The sequence below is a fragment of the Schistocerca piceifrons genome, chromosome 2 (assembly GCF_021461385.2).
Source record: "Schistocerca piceifrons isolate TAMUIC-IGC-003096 chromosome 2, iqSchPice1.1, whole genome shotgun sequence".
Classification (NCBI taxonomy): Eukaryota; Metazoa; Arthropoda; class Insecta; order Orthoptera; family Acrididae; genus Schistocerca; species Schistocerca piceifrons.
This window is the reverse complement of record NC_060139.1, coordinates 200,071,262-200,092,985: the sequence shown is the minus strand read 5'-3', so window position 1 is coordinate 200,092,985 and position 21,724 is coordinate 200,071,262. Positions and strand designations below refer to the sequence as shown.

General features: G+C 42.9%; 1 protein-coding gene across 1 annotated transcript in view; it reads right to left on the bottom strand.

Moving 5' to 3' along the window:
- The window catches only part of LOC124777801 (sialin-like), a 135,210-nt gene that overhangs the window by 100,521 nt on the left and 12,965 nt on the right, over nt 1-21,724 (bottom strand). The window contains exon 3 of the mRNA XM_047253317.1: nt 17,754-17,838. Coding sequence (XP_047109273.1) covers nt 17,754-17,838 — 85 coding nt within the window. The remainder of the gene's footprint in view (nt 1-17,753; nt 17,839-21,724) is intronic.

Genomic DNA, 21,724 nt, shown 5'->3' with positions numbered 1-21,724 from the left:
CGTTTTCGAGAGCTCAAGTGACACGATCAGGCAGGAGGACCTCCGTACACCAATAACGGCTTCTAGAACACACAAACCCAGTATTAATATACAGTTCACTGAAATACTAAAACCAAGAGCCAAGTACTGGGCAGTGCCAAATGCAGGAAGAGATGTTAAGCTTTATAGTGTGACAACCGCAGTTATTCTTAAAGCAACAGTTCATTAAATAATCTCCAATGACGTGAAATTTCATTTGGGAAATAATTAACCACCACTAGCTGAAAGTGATAATGACCAGACAATCCGCACACAAGCTTAAATACCAAAGCACACTCTGAGGACGCAAAATTGTTACTATTGTAGCTGCCAACCAGAAAGAAGTTCAAAAAATGGTTCAAATGGCTCTGAGCACTATGGGACTCAACTGCTGAGGTCATTAGTCCCCTAGGACTTAGAACTAGTTAAACCTAACTAACCTAAGGACATCACAAACATCCATGCCCGAGGCAGGATTCGAACCTGCGACCGTAGCGGTCTTGCTGTTCCAGACTGCAGCCCCTTTAACCGCACGACCACTTCGGCCGGCCAAGAAAGAAGTTGGCAATTCCAATTTAAATTGGCGGCTGAAGTTTTATACAGAGAATAAAGTTTGATTCATAAAATTGCCCACTTAACATATCAACAATAACAATAAAAAACTGAATAGCCGAATATCTGCCACATTTTTAATGCAACGGAACCAGGGCACAGCGCAGTTACATGGACTTGCAATACCAAGTATCCCGGACCCATGTCCAAGTGGTTTACGGAATGAATAGCGAAAATCTAAGTGGCTACCCGGAGCAATGGCATCCAAACGTTCCACCGCAAAAAGGGCTCACCATTTAAAGTTAGTCCAGGAGCTCGCTGTTAACATGCTCGCCAGGGTAAACTCCCGTGCACTCGTCAGGATTCGAGGTGGACACGCCTCTTAAACAGAGCCTGTGTTGACCGGTGACTGCTTCCGCACTCCAGTTCCGCTCGCCGCCAGACCCAGGCGCCGAAATGTCAACACCGTGCGTCCTCGCAGTACACCAAGCGCCGACTGACTACTGGCGATGCTCCGTGCGCTGTCTTCCCGACCTAGTCTCCGTTACTGCTCCCGATCGACCCTCCGTCACTGCCCCCTACCGAATCTCACCTCGCGAGCCGCGGCCGTCCTAAATAGAGGGCGCTAGCCAACCAGGACGCCGCAAGGCGGGTACCTTTGGCAGAGAAACTATCCTGCCAGAGCGTCGCAGGAAGTCGTGGCTCACAGAGATTCCGAAATCAGATATTGGATTGTAAGGCGTACCCAATAGCAGATATAGACTCAGGTCACAATGTAGTAGTGATGAAAAGTAGGCTGAAGTTTAAGAGATTAGTCAGGAAGAATCAACACGCCAAGAAGTGGAATACAGTAGAACTAAGGAATAACGAGATAAACCTGAGCTGGCCGAAGTGGCCGTGCGGTTAAAGGCGCTGCAGTCTGGAACCGCAAGACCGCTACGGTCGCAAGTTCGAATCCTGCCTCGGGCATGGATGTTTGTGATGTCCTTAGGTTAGTTAGGTTTAACTAGTTCTAAGTTCTAGGGGACTAATGACCTCAGCAGTTGAGTCCCATAGTGCTCAGAGCCATTTTTTTTAAAAGCCTGAAGTTCTCTAATGCTATAGATAAAGCTATTAGGAGTAGCTCAGAAGGCAATAGAATTGAAGAGGAATGAACATATCTAAAAAGGGCAATCACAGAAGAAAGAAAAACATAGGTACAAAGAAGGTAACTGCGAAGAAACCATGGGTAACAGAAGAAATACTTCAGTTGATCGATGAAAGAAGGAAATACAAAAATGTTCAGGGAAATTCAGGAATCAGAAACACAAGTAGCTGAGGAACGAAATAAATAGGAAGTGCAGAGAAGCTAAGACGAAATAGCTGCATGAGAAATGTGAATAAATCGAAAAACGAATGATTGTCGGAAGGACTGACTCAGCGTGTAGGAAAGTCAAATCAAACTTCAGTGAAATTAAAAGCAAGGGTGTTAACACTAAGAGTGCAATGGTAATTTCGCTATTAAATGCAGAGGAGAGAGAGGATAGGTGGAAAGAGTACAACGAAATTCTCTATGAGAGGGAATATTTGTCTGATGTGATGCAGGAAGAAACAGGAGTCGGTTTAGAAAAGATTGGGAATCCAGCACTAAAATCAGAATTTAAGAGAGCTTAGGAGGAGTTAAGATCAAATAAGGCAGAATGGATAGGTAACATTCCATCAAAATTTCTAACAACATTGGGGGAAGCGGCAACAAAACGACTATTCACGTTGGTGTCTGGCAACATACCATATGAATTTCGGAAAAATATCATCCATACGATCCACAAGATTGCAAGAGCTGACAAGTAAGAGAATTATCGTACAGTTAGCTTACCAGCTCATGCATCAATGTTGCTGACAAGAATAATATACAGAAGAATGGAAAAGAAAATTGAGGGTGTTTTGGACGACCAGTTCAGCTTTAGGAGATGTAAAGGCACAAGAGAGGCAATGCTGACATCGTGGTTGATAATGGAAGCAAGGCTAAAGAAACATCGAGATAGTTTCATAGGATTTGTCGGCCTGGTAAAAGAGTTCGGCAGTTTAAAATGGTGCAAGATGTTCAAAATTCTGAGAAACCTAGAGGTAAGCTACAGGGAGACACGGGTAATGTACAATATGTACAAAAGTCAAGAGGGAATAATAAGAGTGTACGACCAAGAACGAAGTGCTAGGATTAAAAAGGGTGTTACACCAGGAAATTGTCTTTCGGCCCTACTGTTGGATCTGTACATAGAAAAAGCAATGATGGAAATAAAATAACGGTTCAGAAGTGCAATTAAAATTCAAGGTAAAAGGAGATCAATGAAACGATTAGCTGATGAGTTTACTGCCCTGAGTGAAAGTTAAGAAGAATTACATGACGTGAATGGAATGAAAACTATAATGAGTATAGAATATGGACTGAGATTAAATCGACGAAAGACGAAAGTAATGAGAAGCAGCAGAAATGAGAACAGCGAGAAAGTTAACATCAGCGTTGGGGGTCACGAAGTAGATAAAGGTAAGGAATTCTGCTACCTAGGCAGCAAAACAACCAATGATGGACGGAGCAAGGAGGACATCAAAAGCAGACTAACACTGGCAAAATGGCCATTCTTTTCCAAGAGAAATCTACCAGTATCAAACATGGGCATTAACTTGAGGAAGATATTTCCGAGAGTATGTTTGGTACACAGCATCGTATAGTAGTGAAAGATGGACTGTGGGAAACCGGAACAGAATAGAATCGAAGCATTTGAGATGTGGTGCTACAGACGAATGTTGAAAATTAGGTGGACTGATAAGATAAGGAATGAGGAAGTACTGCACAGATCGGAGAGGAAAGGAATATGTGGAGAATTCTGACGTGGATAAGGGACAAGATGATAGGACAATTGTTAAGACATGATGGAATGACTCCCATGGTACTGGAGGGAACTGTAGCGGGCAACAACTAAAGAGGAAGACAGAGACTGGAATACATCCAGCAAATAAATGCGGAAGTAAGTTGGAAGCGCTACTGTGAGATGAAGAGGTACAAGAGAGGAATTCGTGGCGGGCCGCGTCAAACCACTCACAAGATTGATGACTCAAAGAGAAAACTGCGTAATAGGAGAGAAAGTATACAAGGCGTTGTAAACAACGCGACAGATACGTAGCAAAGCATAATAAGACAAAATTTAAAAGGACTGATGAAGATATTAAGTTGAGGAAATAAGACGAACAGGTGATGTAAACTACTAAATAAAGATCTAGTAGCTTAAAGAGACCTGTCTAGAATAAAAACCAAGCAAACAAAGAAGTTCTTGCTGTAAGTGATAGGCACGCGTTATTTAGTGGCTATACATTTAGCATGGTTCCAGTAGTACGCCATAATCAGAAGTCAAGAAAACTATCAAAAGTGTACAGATTTGTATTGGATGTAGAATTCTTGAAAGTGTGCCGCATTAAACCTAACAACCATAAACTTTTTCCTGTAAGTGATAAATATATGCCAATCATGGCTCTACATTTAAAAAAATCCACTAATATGGCGTCACTAGGAATTGATAGGACCGTTGAAAGTATATGTGGAACCCTTAATTATCAGAAACTAGAAAGGAAGGGATGATGTCAGGCGCTGCTTCAAGAAAGCAAACTTACTCAGTAGAGTTGTGTGCTGAAGTGAGGTCTGTTCATTCAAAGAGAACAGCAGATCATGGTGAATGCTGTGGAGAATTTTAGTTTCCCTAGAATATTTAATACGCTGCGCATTGGATAGAGATGTAAAATACTGCAATCTATCTTTATATCTGAGGCAGAATATTATTTCTCAAGTGATTAGTCAGGGCTCATTTTGAACTTCTGAGATCTTGGTGTTCTCTGAAACGTACATTAAAAAGAGCGGCCGGATTGGCCTATTTAAGGCTGATGGGCAATCGAATCCGATAGATACCTGTTTGAGCATAGCGATTGTATTCCCCAGTTTTCTGGTGTTTCAGTCGGTACGCGACTCTATTGGAGACATACAAGACGGGTAACATCCCCTTTTTCTAAGCCATTTACCAATCTTATTTGATACAACACCTAAGTACGGCATCCTACGATAAGTTTATTCAAAGTTGTCTTAGTTAGTGGGTAATAGAGTAATTCGGTAATGGTTGTTACATGAGGCTTTCTGTTGCATTTGTTGAATCAGTACATCAGTAACATTTGGCTGAAAACCATTAGCATATGCTACGAATTTAATTGTATGCAGTTCGTGCTGATAATCTTGTTCCGAGAGCAAGACTCGATTAGTTTGGTGAAGCCTTGCACGAATGGCTGAGATTTTATACTATTTTCGGCCATTTGAAGAGTAAATAATAATAAAAATACTCGTTGTTTGTTTCTTGAGTGTATTAAAATGAATTACACTACCTGGTAAAGTTATTTTGCCAGCCAGGAATGGGACAGCGGCGTCAGAGTGGTGTTCCAATGAACACTGGACCTTCAGGTCATTTCACTGAAATATTGTTGAAAAAGTTGCAATTGAGCGTCGGTCCCATTATAAAGAAGAAACAGTAAAATGTCATCGACATAACTTCTCTTTCCTCATTTTAGAGTTTTCATCAATGCTTTAAAATTTGTCTTCTTATACTTTTCTACGCTCCTTTCACGTTGTTTACATCACCATATTGTATTTTCTCTCCTATCCTGCATTTAGAATTGTCAGTTTGAATGTGAACAGCTAGGCTAGTCAGTCACAGGCCATTCATTTCCAGCTGTCCTAAGAGATGGCTGTAGTACCGTAACACTAAAGTTTACCAACCTAGCTTCATACTTTGCGGGCACCACTCCATGCTCTGCGCTTGGTTTTGGTGGTGGCTTCAACCCTAAAGCAATGAAGCCCGCTGACATGGGCGCCATTGAAGAGCGCAAGGAAAGGCTGTGAGGAGAGAAAAAAAAAAAAATGCCTAGTCCCGCTGCGCTTGGGGTTGCAGCACACGTCATAAGTGTTCTGTTTTTTATCTTACAGCACGCCCCTTCATCTAGGCGTTTTCTCAGTTTTATTATTAGCTGTACGCGCAGAATACCGTGACTGGCAGATGCGCAGACAGCAGACCAGGCTTGGGGGGAGCAGTGAGAGCGGTAGTGGAAGGGGTTACAGGCAGGCGCTGTAGGGGCAATGCCGAGGGCTGGAGGGGAAGTGCCTTTCTAAACTATAGCCTATGCTCATATCTTCTGTAAGGTAGCCATTCAAAAAGATCTACTGTCAGATCTGCTTTGGTTAGTACCTAAAAAGAATTTCACTGAAAATGCAGCAATTTATTTCCACCTGGCTTGTTAACCATGTGTAATTTTCAGAGAAGTGTCATGAGCGGCGATTTTTGGGTAAAACCTACACATTTCTCTGGTGGCCATGTTAAAATTTGCTTATTTTGCCAAAACACAGCGGAGATTAATCACTCTCACCTCACTAACATGTCGCACAGAAGGAGTCGCAAAAGAGTGGTTTCGTAAGTTTATTAAGTGAGGAACTGAGGAAAGGTAAGGTCGGTGTATTAAGAAAAAGCACTTTTTTGGGGCACAGTGAACGTGTAATGTCATCACTTATGTTGTTCCAAAACCCATAGCATTTCTCGTTCCACCAGCTCTCGATGGCTCTTAAAAAACTGCATTTTTTCGTAGAAAAAAAACTGTAGTTAGTGGAATAACAACGTAGATAATGTTTTCGATAGTAACCATATGGCAAAATATCCTCCTCTTTGCATGCTATCATTTTCCAAAATCTCATTTCGATATCTCAAACCGTTTACGAAATATGAGGAATGTTGTGGATATTTCGTTCTGGCTTTATCGCTGGCGCTCAGTAATCGCAAATGAGTGTGCTACATCACATCAGTTTTCTCGACATTGGTGACAGATTGGTACCTCAACCCAAGTCTAAAGAAAAATTCAGTACGTTAGCTAAATTTTATACGCTGCTACATATTATATCATCATCATCATCATCATCAGCCAATTCAATCATTAAATGATGTGGTCTCTTCGAGTCGTGGATTCAGGTAGGCTTTCAGCAGTCTTCTCCAGGTGGGACGGTCATAGGCAGTTCTCTGCCAGGTGTTATTAGTGATCTTCTTGATGTCTTTGTCCCATCTGTCTGGTGGTCTTCCTCTAGGCCTCCGTTGCTCTCTCGGACTCCACTCCAGTACTAGCTTCGTCCATCTGTTGTCTTTTCTTCTTGCAACATGGCCAGCCCACCGCCATTTTAAGGAACCTACTGTCTCTAAGATGTCATTAACCTTCGTCACAGACCGGATGTCATCTGCCCTTTTCCTATCATTTCTTGTATAGCTCAGCATTGATCTCTCCATAGCTCTCTGTGCTGTCCTAAGTTTCCCTTTTGTAAATGAGTTCAGTGTCCATGTTTTGCAGCCGTACGTCATCACAGCAAGAATGCATTGATCAAATACTGCTTTCTTCAGATTTACTGGCATTTTTGATCTGAATACTTTTGAATTCTTCCCAAATGCTTGCCAGCCAAGCTTGATGCGTCGATAGATTTCTGGCCTTATGTCTCCCTTCATATTTATAATCTGGCCAAGGTAGACATATTCACTGACCTCTTCTAGTAATATGCACGAAACGCAAAATCATAACGAACTCATTTTTCATTGCAAACTTTTTCGAATTTCGTGCAGTATCTTACTCCCACGTAAATATCACAATAACTATGACCATTAATGACGTGATGGGTATGTCATCATGAACCTGATGTACAAATCTATAATAAAAGAAAAAGTTTCTGCAAATCGTTTGAGAAAGACTGCAGGGCGTGCGTGCGACTCTGTCATCGCCGACCGGCCGAAAGGTGGCAAACGCCTGTCGGCCTCCCCTTGCAAACAAACGAATGAACTCGCCCAGGTCCATGGATGAAAACTGGTCACTGCGCATCGGCCACCATATCGTGTATTGAGGCCTATTCCTCTCTCACTTTTCACTGTATCTGGCTCGATCACTGTTAGAATTTCATAAATAACAGCCTTATTTTATACATACAAGCGTATGTAAGGATTATATTTTAGAGCACTTGCATTGTTTTTCTGTAATCACCCGACACGATGGGCGTTTGTCGGCCCGAAGTCGGTCATGCATTTTTTAAAGTCAAAACCATACAACTGAAGCGGTGATTTCCATGTCGATTACGACGCGCAGCTGCTGATGTACCATCAAAAGCCTGCTTGTGTTTTATATAAATACATGACTTAATTTACAGAGAAATGTGTTTCAATCATCATATAACAAACCCGATCTAGTTGTTGTTGTTGTTGTGGTCTTCAGTCCTGAAACTGGTTTTATGCAGCTCTCCTTGCTACTCTATTCTGTGCAAGCTTCTTCATCACCCAGTACCTACTCCAACCTACATTCTTCTGAATCTGCTTAGTGTATTCATCTCTTGGTCTCCCTCTACGATTTCTACCCTCCACGCTGCCCTCCAATACTAAATTGGTGATCCCTTGATGCCACAGAACATGTCTTACCAACCGATCCCTTCTTCTAGTCAAGTTGTGCCACAAACTTCTCTTCTCCACAATCCTATTCAATACCTTCACATTAGTTATGTGATCTACCAATCTAATTTTCAGCATTCTTCTGTAGCACCACATTTCGAAAGCTTCTATTCTCTTTTTGTCTTAACTATTTATCGTCCACGTTTCACTTCCATACATGGCTACACTCCATACAAACACTTTCAGAAACGACTTCCTGATACTTAAATCTATACTCGATGTTAACAAATTCCTCTTCTTCAGAAACGCTTTCCTTGCCATTGCCAGTCTATATTTTATATCCTCTCTACTTCGACCATCATCAGTTATTTTGCTCTCCAAATAGCAAAACTCCTTTACTACTTTAAGTATCTCATTTTCTAATCTAGTTAACGAGCTGGAATCGTGAATGAAAGATAAGTAAATAGTATTTCGTTTTGTAATTGTTTCTTCCCAATAGCAGTCAAGGCAAAAGGAAAAATAAAATGAACGAAAACGAATGGAGACCCGAATGGATCATTCTGTTGTTTCGCCAAATATGCAGTTTACAATAGAATGTTGGTGTCATTAGGTCTGACTATCGCTATTCATTACTGCAGTAGATATTTTTTTGAAGTCTCAGTCTTTCGACTGGTTCGATGTTGCCTCCTGGCAACCTCTACTTTGTGCTAACCTTATTATCTCTACATAACTACCACAAAAAACACCTTCTGTAATTTGCTTTGCGTGCTTCTAGTCTTGGCCAGCCCGTATCGTTTATCTTCCTTTACTGAGTCCTTGTCATTGTAGATAATGTTCTAGTTTTCCCTATTCTTTCCAGTATTTCCTCGTTTCGTAATTTACCTAACCACTTAATTTTTAACGTTCTTTGATAGCATTACATTTCAGATGCTTCCAGTTTTTCTTCGCATTTCCACTGGTTCACATTTCATTTCGTTTCGATACTGTGCTCTACACGTACAATATCAGCAACTTCTTCTTCATTTCCACATTAATATCTGACAGTAGTATAGTTAACTGAATAAAGCTTTCTTCTCCTGTTCCAATCAACCGCTTGCGTCACATTACTTTTATATCAGTAAAAGAAACTGAAAGAAACCACTTATTCCCAATTTACTATAACAGGTGATAAAAAGTTGCTGTTTGAGGGTGGTGCTTCAGCGTATATGCAATGTAGCGCCACTCATATGCTGGTATACAAGCACCGACATGTAAGCAACGGATAATTGTGGTATTCGGGTCTATCCGACATGCGTGCGATAAACGCTAAATTGTGAACTACAACGACGTTCTTACCAAATGCGTCGAAACAGGAACAACGTGCTTTTATTCTTTTCTTGGCTGCCGATGAATACACTCCGGCTGACATCCAACGGAGGCTGAAGAGTGAGTGTAGGGCAGCTTACACTATGTGATCAAAAGTATACGGATACACACAAAAACATAGGTTTTTCATATTAGGTGCACTGTGCAGCCACCTACTGCCAGGTACTCCATATCAGCGACCTCAATAGTTATTAGACACCGTGAGAGGGCAGAATGGGCGCTCCACGGAAGTCACAGACTTCGAACGTGGTCAGGTGATTGGGTGTCAGTTGTGTAACACGTCTGTACGCGAGATTTCCACACTCCTGAACATCCCTAGGTCCACTGTTTCCGATGTGATAGTGAAGTGGAAACGTGCAGGGACACGTACAGCACAAAAGCGCACAGACCGACCTCGTCTGTTGACTGACACAGACCGCCGACAGTTGAAGAGTGTCGTAATGTGTAATAGGCAGACATCTATCCAGACCATCATACGGGAATTCCAAATTGCATCAGGATCCACTGCAAGTACTCTGACAGTTAGGCAGGAGGTGAGAAAACTTGGATTTCATGGTCGAGCGGCCGCTCATAAGCCACACATCACGCCGGTAAGTGCAAAACGACGCCTCGCTTTGTATAAGGAGCGTAAACATTGGACGATTGAACAGTGAAAAAACGTTCTGGGGAATGACGAATCACGGTACACAATGTGGCGATCCGATGGCAGGGTGTGGGTATGACGAATGCCCAGTGAACGTCATCTGCCAGCGTGTGTAGTGCCAACAGTAAATTTCGGAAGAGGTGGAGTTATGGTGTGGTCGTGTTTTTCATGGAGGGTGCTTGCACCCCTTCTTGTTTTGCGTGGCACTATCACAGCACAGGCCTACATTGATGTTTTAAGCACCTTCTTTCTTCTCACTGTTGAAGAGCAATTCGGGGATGGCGATTGCATCTTTCAACACGATCGAGCACCTGTTCATAATGGACGACCTGTGGGGGAGTGGTTACACGACAGTAAGATCCTTGTAATGGACTGGCCTGCACAGAGTCCTGTCCTGAATCCTATAGAACCCCCTTGGGATGTTTTGGAACGCAGACTTCGTGCTCGACCTCACCGACCGACATCGATACCTGTCCTCAGTGCAGAACTCCGTGAAGTATGGACTGCCATTCCCCAAGGAACCTTCCAGCACCTTATTGAACGTATGCCTGCGAGAGTGGAAGCTGTCATCAAGGATAAGTGTGGGTCAACACCATACTGAATCCCAGTATTACCGATGGAGGACGCCCCGAACTGGTAAGTCATTTCCAGCCAGGTGTCCGGATACTTTTGATCATGTAGTGTATTTGTCGAAAACCACTGCTGTGGAAAACTGCGACAAGGGGTGCTGCTGCTTCATGATAACGCACGTCCTCATACCGCAGATTTCGTTACACAGAAATTGCGCCTACTCAAATGGGGATACTCGAACACACGCCCTATAGTCTTGATTCCTCCCAATGCGATTATCATGCGTTCGGTCCCTTAAAAAGGACTTAAAGTGTCGACGATTAAATTTGGACGAGGATGTTCAGAATGCCGTTACGGACTTCCTCGAGTAGCAGGACACACGGGTATCTTCGACCTGGTGCGTCGGACGGATGATTGCCTCAGTAATCACCGCGATTTTGCCTGACCGACGTACCGACTGTGGACTGTACGGCCTTCGAGTGGAAACTTTCTGATCGCCCTTTTTGTTACCGATGTCCAAGACGATTATATCCCTTTCTGTATGCGTTACTCAGCGCAATTATGCTACTGTTGATAAGGGTGCTACCCAGCGACTGCCATCAGTCATAGTTAAAATGCTGTAAGTTCTTGTTTACTGGACACATCTGTTGCCTCGATTACTGCAGTTGGTACAATAAAGGTCCCTACGTTTTTTGATCGGTGGTGAGACCATTTCAAATCAAACAAGTCAGAAACGGTAGAGATTACAAAAAATTGACAGCTGACAGAAGGCAAAGAGCATGGAACCCTCATAAACAAGGGCATGGTAGCACAATAATTATTTGCATGCAACTAATTAGGACATCATCATCACCACAATTATTATTATCACTAGTCAATTAATATCCGCTGCTGGATAAAATTCTTTTCTTGATTTTTCCATGCATTACATTCAGTCATACTCACACAGGTCGCTATCTCGGACTTTTCTTATCTCCTGGAATCCAGAAAAGAACTTTCTAGGTCCATCGACCATCCATTTGTCTGAATTCGTATCTTACTCTTCTCCATTTCATTGTAGTTACAGTCGTAATTGTGTTTTCGACTCATACGGGACAGCCTACACAGAACAACATCAAGCCGCCTACTACTCATGATCAACTTGGGAGAGATTGCAGAGACAACGCGAACAACAAGCATTGTTACGCATCCAGCCTACGTCACCCAAATACACACCTAAAAAAAGAAAAACGCATTGGGTCACAAACTTAATACAGGTATCGACGGAAAGTGCAAAATTGTAAACTTTTGTGGCCGATGGATGAATGTGTGACGCTGCAGCGCAGTTTCACCGCCATACTACCAAGGATAGTAAACAGGGTACATGACGATACTAGGGCATTAAGTCTTCGCAAATTTCATTCCATTTACTCAGAAGGACGACAAATATGCCTCGCACACAGGCACGTGAACAACAGATGTCAGCATTTGAGAGAGAACGTGTAGTTAGGCTCGAAGAATCCTGTTGGAATAATCGGCGAATCGCCCATTTGAATGGGAATGACGCCACTGTTCGATAATATTGTCATATATGTGTGAACCACGGCCGAACACAGCGTCAAGAAGGAAGTGGTCGACCTAGAGAGACAACAGAACACGATGACAATTGTGTGAAAGACACTCAGAGCCCTGGGCTTCATCGTTATAATTGATCTTACGTGCAACGGGCGCTCCGGTGACCCCAAAGATCATTAATAGGCGATCCACAAAAATAGTGCTGAGCTCACGCTGCCCCTTGCGCTGACTGTCGTTGACCTCTTCACACCAATGCACCTGCCTGCAGTGGTATCGAGAGTATTCGGCTGGAATCTCATTGACTGGAGTAGAAACGTCTTCAGTGATGAGTTCCGCTGCGAACTGAGATCCAATAACCAGCGAAAACGTGTCTGGAGACACCTCGGACGGCAGCTGGGTGCCGACCTGACTGCTACCCGCCATACGGCTAGACAACCACAAGTGATGGTCTGCGAGTGCCATTAAATTTCATAGCAGGATCACTTTGGTTGACATCCGCGGCAACCCAGCACACAGCGGTACATCGACGATATTCCCCGTTTTGTTGCCCTTCATTGCAAACCATCCTGTGTTTACGCTTCATCAAGATATGCCCGCCCACACAAGGCGATAGTTTTTACTGCTTGTCTCCGTACTTGCCAAATCCTACCTTGGCCAGCAAGATCGCCGGATCTCTTCCCAGTTGAGAAAGTTTGAAGCATTATGGGCATGACCCCCAACAAGTCCGGGATTCTGGGGGTCTAACGCGCTAATTGTACAGAATTTTTACACGGTATCCCTCCAATAACTATTTATCAGTGCCAAGCCGAATAACTGCTTGTGTAAGTGCCAGAGGCGGAAGAACTGGTTGCATTAGGACCAGAAGTGGACCAACGCGTTATTGACATCATCAGACTGTGAAGCTCCTTCCCCTGAACAAATCATCCATTTTGTCTGAAATTGTAATCATCTGTCTGTCTGTACATTTATATCACATGTACCAACTACCGTCCCAGTCGGATAATTCCTTCGTGGGGCGTCATTTTTTGTCTTAGAGTCTAGTTTCCAAATGGACATTCACCCGCCAAAATTGAATACAGGGGAACTGGACAAAAATATGACAATACAACGAGAACTGCATGGCTGAACATAAATACAGATACTTGCCAAGCCTGCATGTTGTATCTGACAGCGAAAGGAACCTGTGCAAAATCTGCAAGGTTACTCTGAAACTCACCCTTAAGTGCCTGGCAGAGGGTTCATCGAACCATTTCATACTACCTCTCTCCCATTCCACTCTCGAATGGCGCGTGGGGAAAAGGAACACCTAAATCTTTCCGTTCGAGCTCTGATTTCTCTTATTTTATTATGATGGCCATTTATCTCTACGTAGGTGGGTGTCAACAAAATATTTTCGCATTCGGAAGAGAAAGTTGGTGTTTGAAATTTCGTAAACAGATCTCGCCGCAAAGAAAATCGTCTTAGTTTCAGTGACTGCCACCCCAACTCACGTATCATATCGGTGACATTCTCACCCCTATTGCTCTATAACACGAAACGACCTGCCCTTCTTTGTCCTCCGTCAATCCTACCTCGTAAGAATCCTATACCGCACAGAAATATTAAAGCAGAGGACGGACAAGTGTAATGTAGGCTCTCTCTTTAGTGGGTTTGTTGCATCTTCTAAGTGTTCTGCCAACAAAGCGCAGTCTTTGTGCCGGCCGCTGGTAGCCGAGTGGTTCTAGGCGCTTCAGTCTGGAACTGCGCGACGGCTACGGTCGCAGGTTCGAATCCTGCCTCGGGCATGGATGTGTGTGATGTCCTTAGGTTAGTTAGGTTTAAGTAGTTCTAAGTTCTAGGAGACTGATGACCTCCGATGTTAAGTCCGATAGTGCTCAGTGCCATTTGAACCTTTCTTCCTTTTTTTTTTTTTTTTTTTTTTTTTTTTGCAGTCTTTGTTTCGCCTTCCACACGATATTATCTATGTGGTCGTTCCAATTTAAGTTGCTCGTAATTGTAATTCCTAGGTATTTAGTCGAATTGACAGCCCTTAGATTTGTGCGATTTATCGTATACCCAGAATTTATCGGATTTCTTTTAGTACCCATGTGGATGACCTCGCACTTTTCTTTTTTTAGTCCCAATTGTCACTTTTCGCACCATAGATCATTTTGTCATTGGAATTGATCGTCTGATGATTTTACTAGACGATGAATTACAGGGTCATCTGCAAACAATCTAAGGGGGCTGCTCAGATTATCACCTAGATCATTTATGAAAATCAGGAACAGCAGAAGGCCTATGACACTACCTTGCGGAACGCCAGATATCACTTCTGTTCTGCTCGATGATTTGCCGTCTATCACTACGAACTGTGGCCTCTCTGAGAGGAAATCACGAATCCAGTCACACAACTGAGACGATACTGCATATGCACACAATTTGATTAATAGTCGCTTGTGAGGAACGGTATCAAAAGCCTTCTGGAAATCTAGGAATATGGAATCGATATGAGATCCCTTGTCGACAGCGCTCATTACTTCATGGGAATAAAGAGCTAACTGTGTTGCACAAGAACGATATTTTCTGAATCCGTGTTGTTTATGTATCAATAAGTCATTTTCTTCAAGGTGATTCATAATGTTCGAGTACAGTATATACTCCAAAATCCTACTGTAAATTTAGGTCAGTGATATGGGTCTGTAAGTCAATGGGTTACTCTTATTTCCTTTCTTGAATATTGGTGTGAGCTGTGCTACTTTCCAGTTTTTAGGAACTGACCTTTCGTCAAGTGAGCGGTTGTACATGATACGTTGCAAGTATAAGTCGGTATCCGAACAGTGTTCAGTGTAGCTGTGAGCGTATTAGGTCGGACCTAAGTGTATTTGAACGTGACGGTGCTCATGTGGTTGGTCCTTCCGCAAACAAAGGTGCCGAACTGTTTTTTGTTTCAAGAGACACCGTATTGAAGATTTATACTTTATACAGGGAAAAGGGGAAAAAATCCTCCGGACAACGCGGACGAAAGAGAGTGTTGAGTGCTCATGAAAGACGGTTACTGAAGAGGACAAGTGAAAAAGTCACTGTAGAACTAAAAATCGCATTCGCTAACCCTGTCAGCACCAAAATAACACAAAGGGAGCTCTATAAGCAGGGAACTGCAGAGCGAGGTGGAATTCCTAAACCATACATCACTGATGCAAATGTCTGTAACAGAAAAACGTAGAGCCAACGTCATACAAGTTGCACTATGGAACAATGGAAGCAAGTCATTTGGTCGGATAAGTGTTGTTTGACTGTTTCTAACTTCTGGACGAGCTTACGTCTTGCGAACGTCGTCGCAAGCCTACCCTGTCAACTGCCTATTCGCATGGCGGGGATTTGGCGATGACCTGGACAGCCACGTAGTGCTATTCCACGGGGGCCATGGTTACTCTGCACGGTGGCATTACTGCTAAGGATTATAAGACATTTTAGCTGATCAGGGCCATTTCAAGCAACAACGTTTGTTCCCCAATGCTGTGTCCCAAGACGACAGAAACCGTGTTCACACAGCTCTTCAAGGACTGGTTTTGTGAGCATGAGTGTGAATTGTTGCACCTGCCCCGGCCACCAGATCTCACTATTACTGAGACTTTGTGGTCTAATTTGGAAAGAGAGGTTCGTAATCGCTTTCCTCTTTCTTCATCGTTAACTGAACTTGTCACTATTTTGCAGGAAGTACGCTGTAAAACTCTCTTAAAAACCATACAGGACCCGTATTTATCCATTCCGAAGCGACGGGAAGCTGTTTCTAATGGCAACGGTTTTTTACACCGTATTAGGCGTGGTACGTGTTTTTGGTATCTCGATATTTTGTCCATCGCCTCCAAGTAGACACACGACTCCACTGTTCGGCATATCGTATCAGGACATTGTCTCGGTGAGTGTCTCGGGACTCAGGTACAGCTGCTACCAAGAAGAACCACACAGGACGTTATGCAGTGATGTTATCGTCCACTGGTTTAGGGCTACAGAAATTTTTAGACAGGTTAGTCAGGGAAGTGTGCTCTCATTCTCTATATACAAAGTTGTCTGACGAACAGTGTGAACAGCAATCTGCCGTTGTTTGCTGATGGTTCTGTGATGCACTGGGAGGTATCATCGTTGCGTGACTGTAGAGACGAAATAAGATAGGCAAAATTTGTAGTTGGTGTGGTGAGTGGCAACTTGCTCTAAATGCATAAATATGTTGATGTAGATGAGTGAGACAACAACTCCATCGTGTTCGAATACAGCATTAGTAGTCTGCTCCTTGATACAATAACACCGATGAAAAGTCTTGGCGTAACGTTGCAGAGCGAAATGAAATGGAATGAGCACTTAAGGACGGCACTAGGGAAGGCGAATGTTCGACATCTGTTTGGTGGGGTAATTTTAGGAAAGTGTAGCTCATATGTAAAGGAGACAGCTTATAGAGCTCTAATGCGACCCATTCTTGAATGGTGCTTGGTGTATGGGGGAGACGAATACTCGCCGTCGAGAACAACGTACAGAGTTCTTCCACTTAAGAAGTCCCCGTGGGAACCTATTCCGTATCGTCATACCTTCGTTAACAGTCTGGAATGGGGTATCGTGTCAAACTGAAAAATCCTCTATCTTTTAAATAAGTTTCCATTGCAACAAAACTTCTAACGCACAGTAATTTTAAACTTTCCATATTAGACGCTTTGGAAACTTGTTTATGAAACCAAAAGCAATCGGAGCTATATTCACTCTTATATATTTATCAGTCAGTGTCATTTTGTGTCTTCCAGTATCTTAAATAAAAATTCACACTAAATTAATCAGGAAAATTTCTTTGACATAATAGATGATTATAATAATATTTCTTAACAATGCTACGTTTTTTATTGTATTGCTGATCACTCTATTGAAAAAAAGTATTGAAAAATACGCATATTTACTCTGAGAGCATACAATGTAATATGGCTCCGAATGCCCCGACAATTAGGTCACCTTCGCCTGCATTTCTGCACTGTATGCCGGCTAGAGGTAGCCCTACACAACTAGACAGTAATGGCGAGGCTGAAATGTACACTGCAGAGTCTCGTTGATAGTAGTTAGTTAGACGCACCTGGCCGATAGGGAATCCAAGACTTAGAGTTTCTACTAAATTATCCCGTTATTAGATTATAGCCTGATAAAATCTAGATGAGGTTTCCACTCACATCATACGATAAGGGAGTCGACATCTGCATGACGTTTTGTTTTGTTTTGTGTTTTTTTTCTCGTTCCTTAGACATGGCAATGGCGCATTTCACTTCTCATCCACGACGAACTCACTTATTCATTTGGTCATGCTCACTCGCCACTTGTACACCCTGTGCAGCTCCATGTGAAGCTGTTACGTTATATTCCCAGACGATGGCTTTGTATTGCTCATATCCACCATGGAGAGGTCTCAACTAAATAAAATAGCTGATACTCTTTTTAAAAAAAGGCATCCTTTGCCCTATGAATGCGCTAATGTGAGCTACGGTACAAGTCTCCCCAGTTTTCACCAAGTGTACTTAATTAGCAAATGAATTTTTACTTGTTCACAGTGGAATACTTACCCATGTAAGAACTCATAAATTTACTTCTGTCGTCAGGAGGTATCCACTGCGAGACGATTCGGTTTAGTGATGGCCATGAAAGTCCCTGAAACAATACATTTGAATGAGATGTGTGTTATTATTCCGCAACATAGGAAACATTTTTTGTAAATACCATTTATTGTGCACCCTCACAACAAACGTGCTTTACTTTTCGATATCGCCTCCCCACAGTCAATGTAACTTGACTGACGTAACGAAATACATGAATTCCCGTAGAAAAAATTGGTTTGCGAGTCTTCTAAATCATTTGGTCGCACCTCTTCATTAGTGAGGAACTTACTGTCATCTGATGCTTATCCGAGAGGTCCAGAAATGTAGAAATTACTCGAGTAAAAAACCTAGCGAGTTGGTTGGATGTAGTCTAGACTCAAGCTTGATGTCTGTTATTTCCGCATGGGGCATATGGGACAGTGTGAAATTATTTAACAACAGAACATCAGCAGATGACCCAGATCAGGTTTCCACCCACGGTATATCTTTACGACTAGTACCTTTCGCTTTTATTGGCCGAAGAAGCCTATGGTTTCTCATGATGCGTGTTACTGCATGATGTCGCACTTTTCGTCCATAAAGAAGGCCAGCACGAACTTACCTAAAAATAGCTGTGTTCAGAACAATTTTTGGTTTGGGTGATGAGGCGTTGGGCAATTCCTTACTCGCTCTCTACGTTTCTGATTGACGGCAGCAGACGAGATTTGTGCCCTCTGACGATTCTTTTAAGGAAAGCATTATTTACTTGTTCAACATACCGCAAAAATTGTTCACAGAGGTCGCTATTACAATTCCCGAATGAGTTAACATGGCAGCTATCCCACGAACACTTTGTATAATTGGAAAACATGTTAACAGTTCCCAGAATGTGATCCTATATCATTAGAAGTTTTTGTAATGATGGTTACAGTGGTCCTACATTTTCTGCGGTCAAAACGTGAAGTGCTTGACTCCAAAGAAGGGAATTTCCCACGGATGTCCCCATTCGTAGAGTTACTGCTGTGAAAAACATGCATCAGCTTACCGGGGATTTATTCTTTGAAGCAGATACTGAATAACAGTCCGTTGTTCGTGCCTGGTGAAGTAGGGCATCCAGCTTTAAATCGTTGCTGCGCATCCGCCCGATTCTACCACCTAGTGAATACCCGGCACATGGTTACGAACACTCACCAATTTACAGGTTTCTGGCTTCATTTTTTCGTTTTTACCATAAGTTTACAGATTTCAGTTCTATTTTCCGTTCCTCACAAGCGGCATCTAATCAAATCGCGTGCCTATGGAGCATCGTCTCAATTATGCTTCCGGATTCCCTGGTTTCCCGTCAGGAAGGTCACAGTTCGTAGCATTGATGGTAATTCATCGAGTAAAACAGAAGTGATACCTGGCGTTACACAAGGAAGTGTTGTAAGCCCTCTGCTGTTCCTGATCTAAATAAAGGACATAGGAGACAATTCGAGCATTCACATTAGATTGATTGTGGATGATGGTGTCATTGTAAAGGCAAAATGTCTTTACGGTGCGAGAATTGGAAATTGATCCCAAATAATAAAAAGTGTGAGGTCACCCACGTGAGTACTAAAAGGGATCCGCTAAACTTCGGTTACATGATGAATCCTCACAAATCTAAAAGTTATTGGTTCAGCTGAGTACCTAGGGATAACAATTACTAGCAACTTAAATGGGAACTATCACAAAGATAATGTTGTGGAAAAGGTGAACCAAAGACAGTGTTTTATTGGCAGACACTTAGAATGTGCAACAAGTCCACCAAAGAGATGACTACAATCCGTTTGTTCGTTTTCTCCTAGTGTATTGATATGCTATACCAGATAGGATTGACGGGGGACATCAGGAAAGTTAGAAGGAGGACAGTTCGTTTTATGTTTTCGCAAAACAAGGGAGAGAGTGTCACGGATATGAGACGCAGGTTGGGATGGGTTTCATTAAAAGAAAGCAGTTTTTCTACATCCACATCCATATCTATGTCTGCATACGTACTCGTCAAGTTATCGTACAGTACGCGGCGGAGGATATCACTGCTAGTCATTGTCCTTTCTGTTCCACTTTCAAACGGAAGGGGGAAAACAACTGCCTATGTGCCTCCGTAATAGTTCTAATGTCTCTCATGTTCGTGGACCCTATGGTTCAAATGGCTCTGAGCACTATGCGACTTAACTTCTGAGGTCATCAGTCGCCTAGAACTAATTAAACCTAACTAACCTAAGGACATCACACACATCCATGCCCGAGGCAGGAATCGAACCTGCAACCGTAGCGGTCGCTCGGTTCCAGACTGTAGCGCCTAGAGCCGCACGGCCACTCCGGCCGGCCGTGGACCTTATGCGAAATATACGTTGGCAGCAGTACGATCGTTCTACAGTCTGCTTGAAAGGCCGGTTGTCTAGATTTTCTCAATAACGTCCCTCGAAAAGAATGTCACTTTCCTTCCAGGTATTCCCATTTGAGTTCCCGAAGCATCTCCGTAATACTTCGGTAATCATCGAATCTACAGGTAACGAAGCTAACAGCCCGTCTCTGAACTGCTTCGATGTCTTCCTTTGAGCTATACATTTTCAGTAAGCCTGGCACAAGATTTAAAAAATGTTAGCAGTATTACATACAATTTCAAGCCTAAGCTGAAGAGGTTCCTCATGTCTCACACTTTCTATTCTGTCGAGGAGCTCCTGGAAAAGCTAAAAAATCAAACTAATTCTTTTTTACGTTGTTTACTCTGTTTATTTAAACTTATATCTTGTCGTAAGCATGAGAATCATATACGTTTCATGTTATCCATTATTACTCTTCTGTTATAATTTCACGTATTGACTCGTCCCATGAACATGGAGACTTGCTCCTCAGTTTGTTTCTACGGAACATGACATATAAAATAAATAAATCATACCGGATGGCTCTTCACACCATGACACCAGCAGTAACTTCACGGGTCCTCTCTGAAATGTTGGAAGAATGGCACCTCCCCCCAGTTCGCCGCTATACTTGCTGACAATGGTCATCCTGGGGACTGCAAAACTGCGAATCATCGCTGAACACAATGCGACGACATTCGCCAGCAGTCCATGCTTTCCGCTTACGCCACCACTGCATACGCAGCAGGTTGTGCCGTCGTTTTAGCGGCAGCCTACGGTTGGGATGGTTATTCCCGAGTACCGCCACAACTTGCCTCCGACCAAAGGTGCAGGAACCCGTCACTTGTTACCGGATGGCAGGCGCAGATGAGAAGAGGTTACGATGCGCTTTGTGTAGCAGACGAGTGTGCCTACCCTGATGTTTCCATATAGTCTAATATCAGGCTACTCTCAAAACCGTATGCTCCAAAAACCTGGATATTGCTCGATTTGACGGGCTGGCCCAATGGAGACCCACAATGACACCCATTTCGAACTCTGTGAGATGCTGATAACGCTGTCTACATCTACATATACGTCATTACTCTGCTATTCACAATTAAGTGCCTGGCAGAGGGTTCAGTGAACCACCCTCAAGCTGTCACTCTACCGTTCCACTCTCGACTGCGCGCGGGAGGAACGAGCACTTAAATTTTTCTGTGAGAGCCCTAATTTCTCTTATTTTATCGTGATACTCATTTCTCCCTAAGTAGGTGGGTGCCAACAGAATGTTTTCGCAATCGGAGCAGAAAAATGGTGATAGAAATTTCAGAGAAGATCCCGTCGCAACGAAAAACGCCTTTGTTTTAATGATCGCTACTCCAGTTCACGTATCATGTCTGTCGCACTATCTCCCTTACTTCGCGATAATACAGAACGAGCCGCCATTCTTTGAATTTTTTCAATATTATCCGCCAGTCCAACCTGATACGGATCCCACACCGCACAGCAGTACTCCAGAATAGGGAGGACAAGTGTAGAGTAAGCAGTCTCTTTAGTAGATCTGTTGCACCTTCTGAGTTTTCTGCGAAT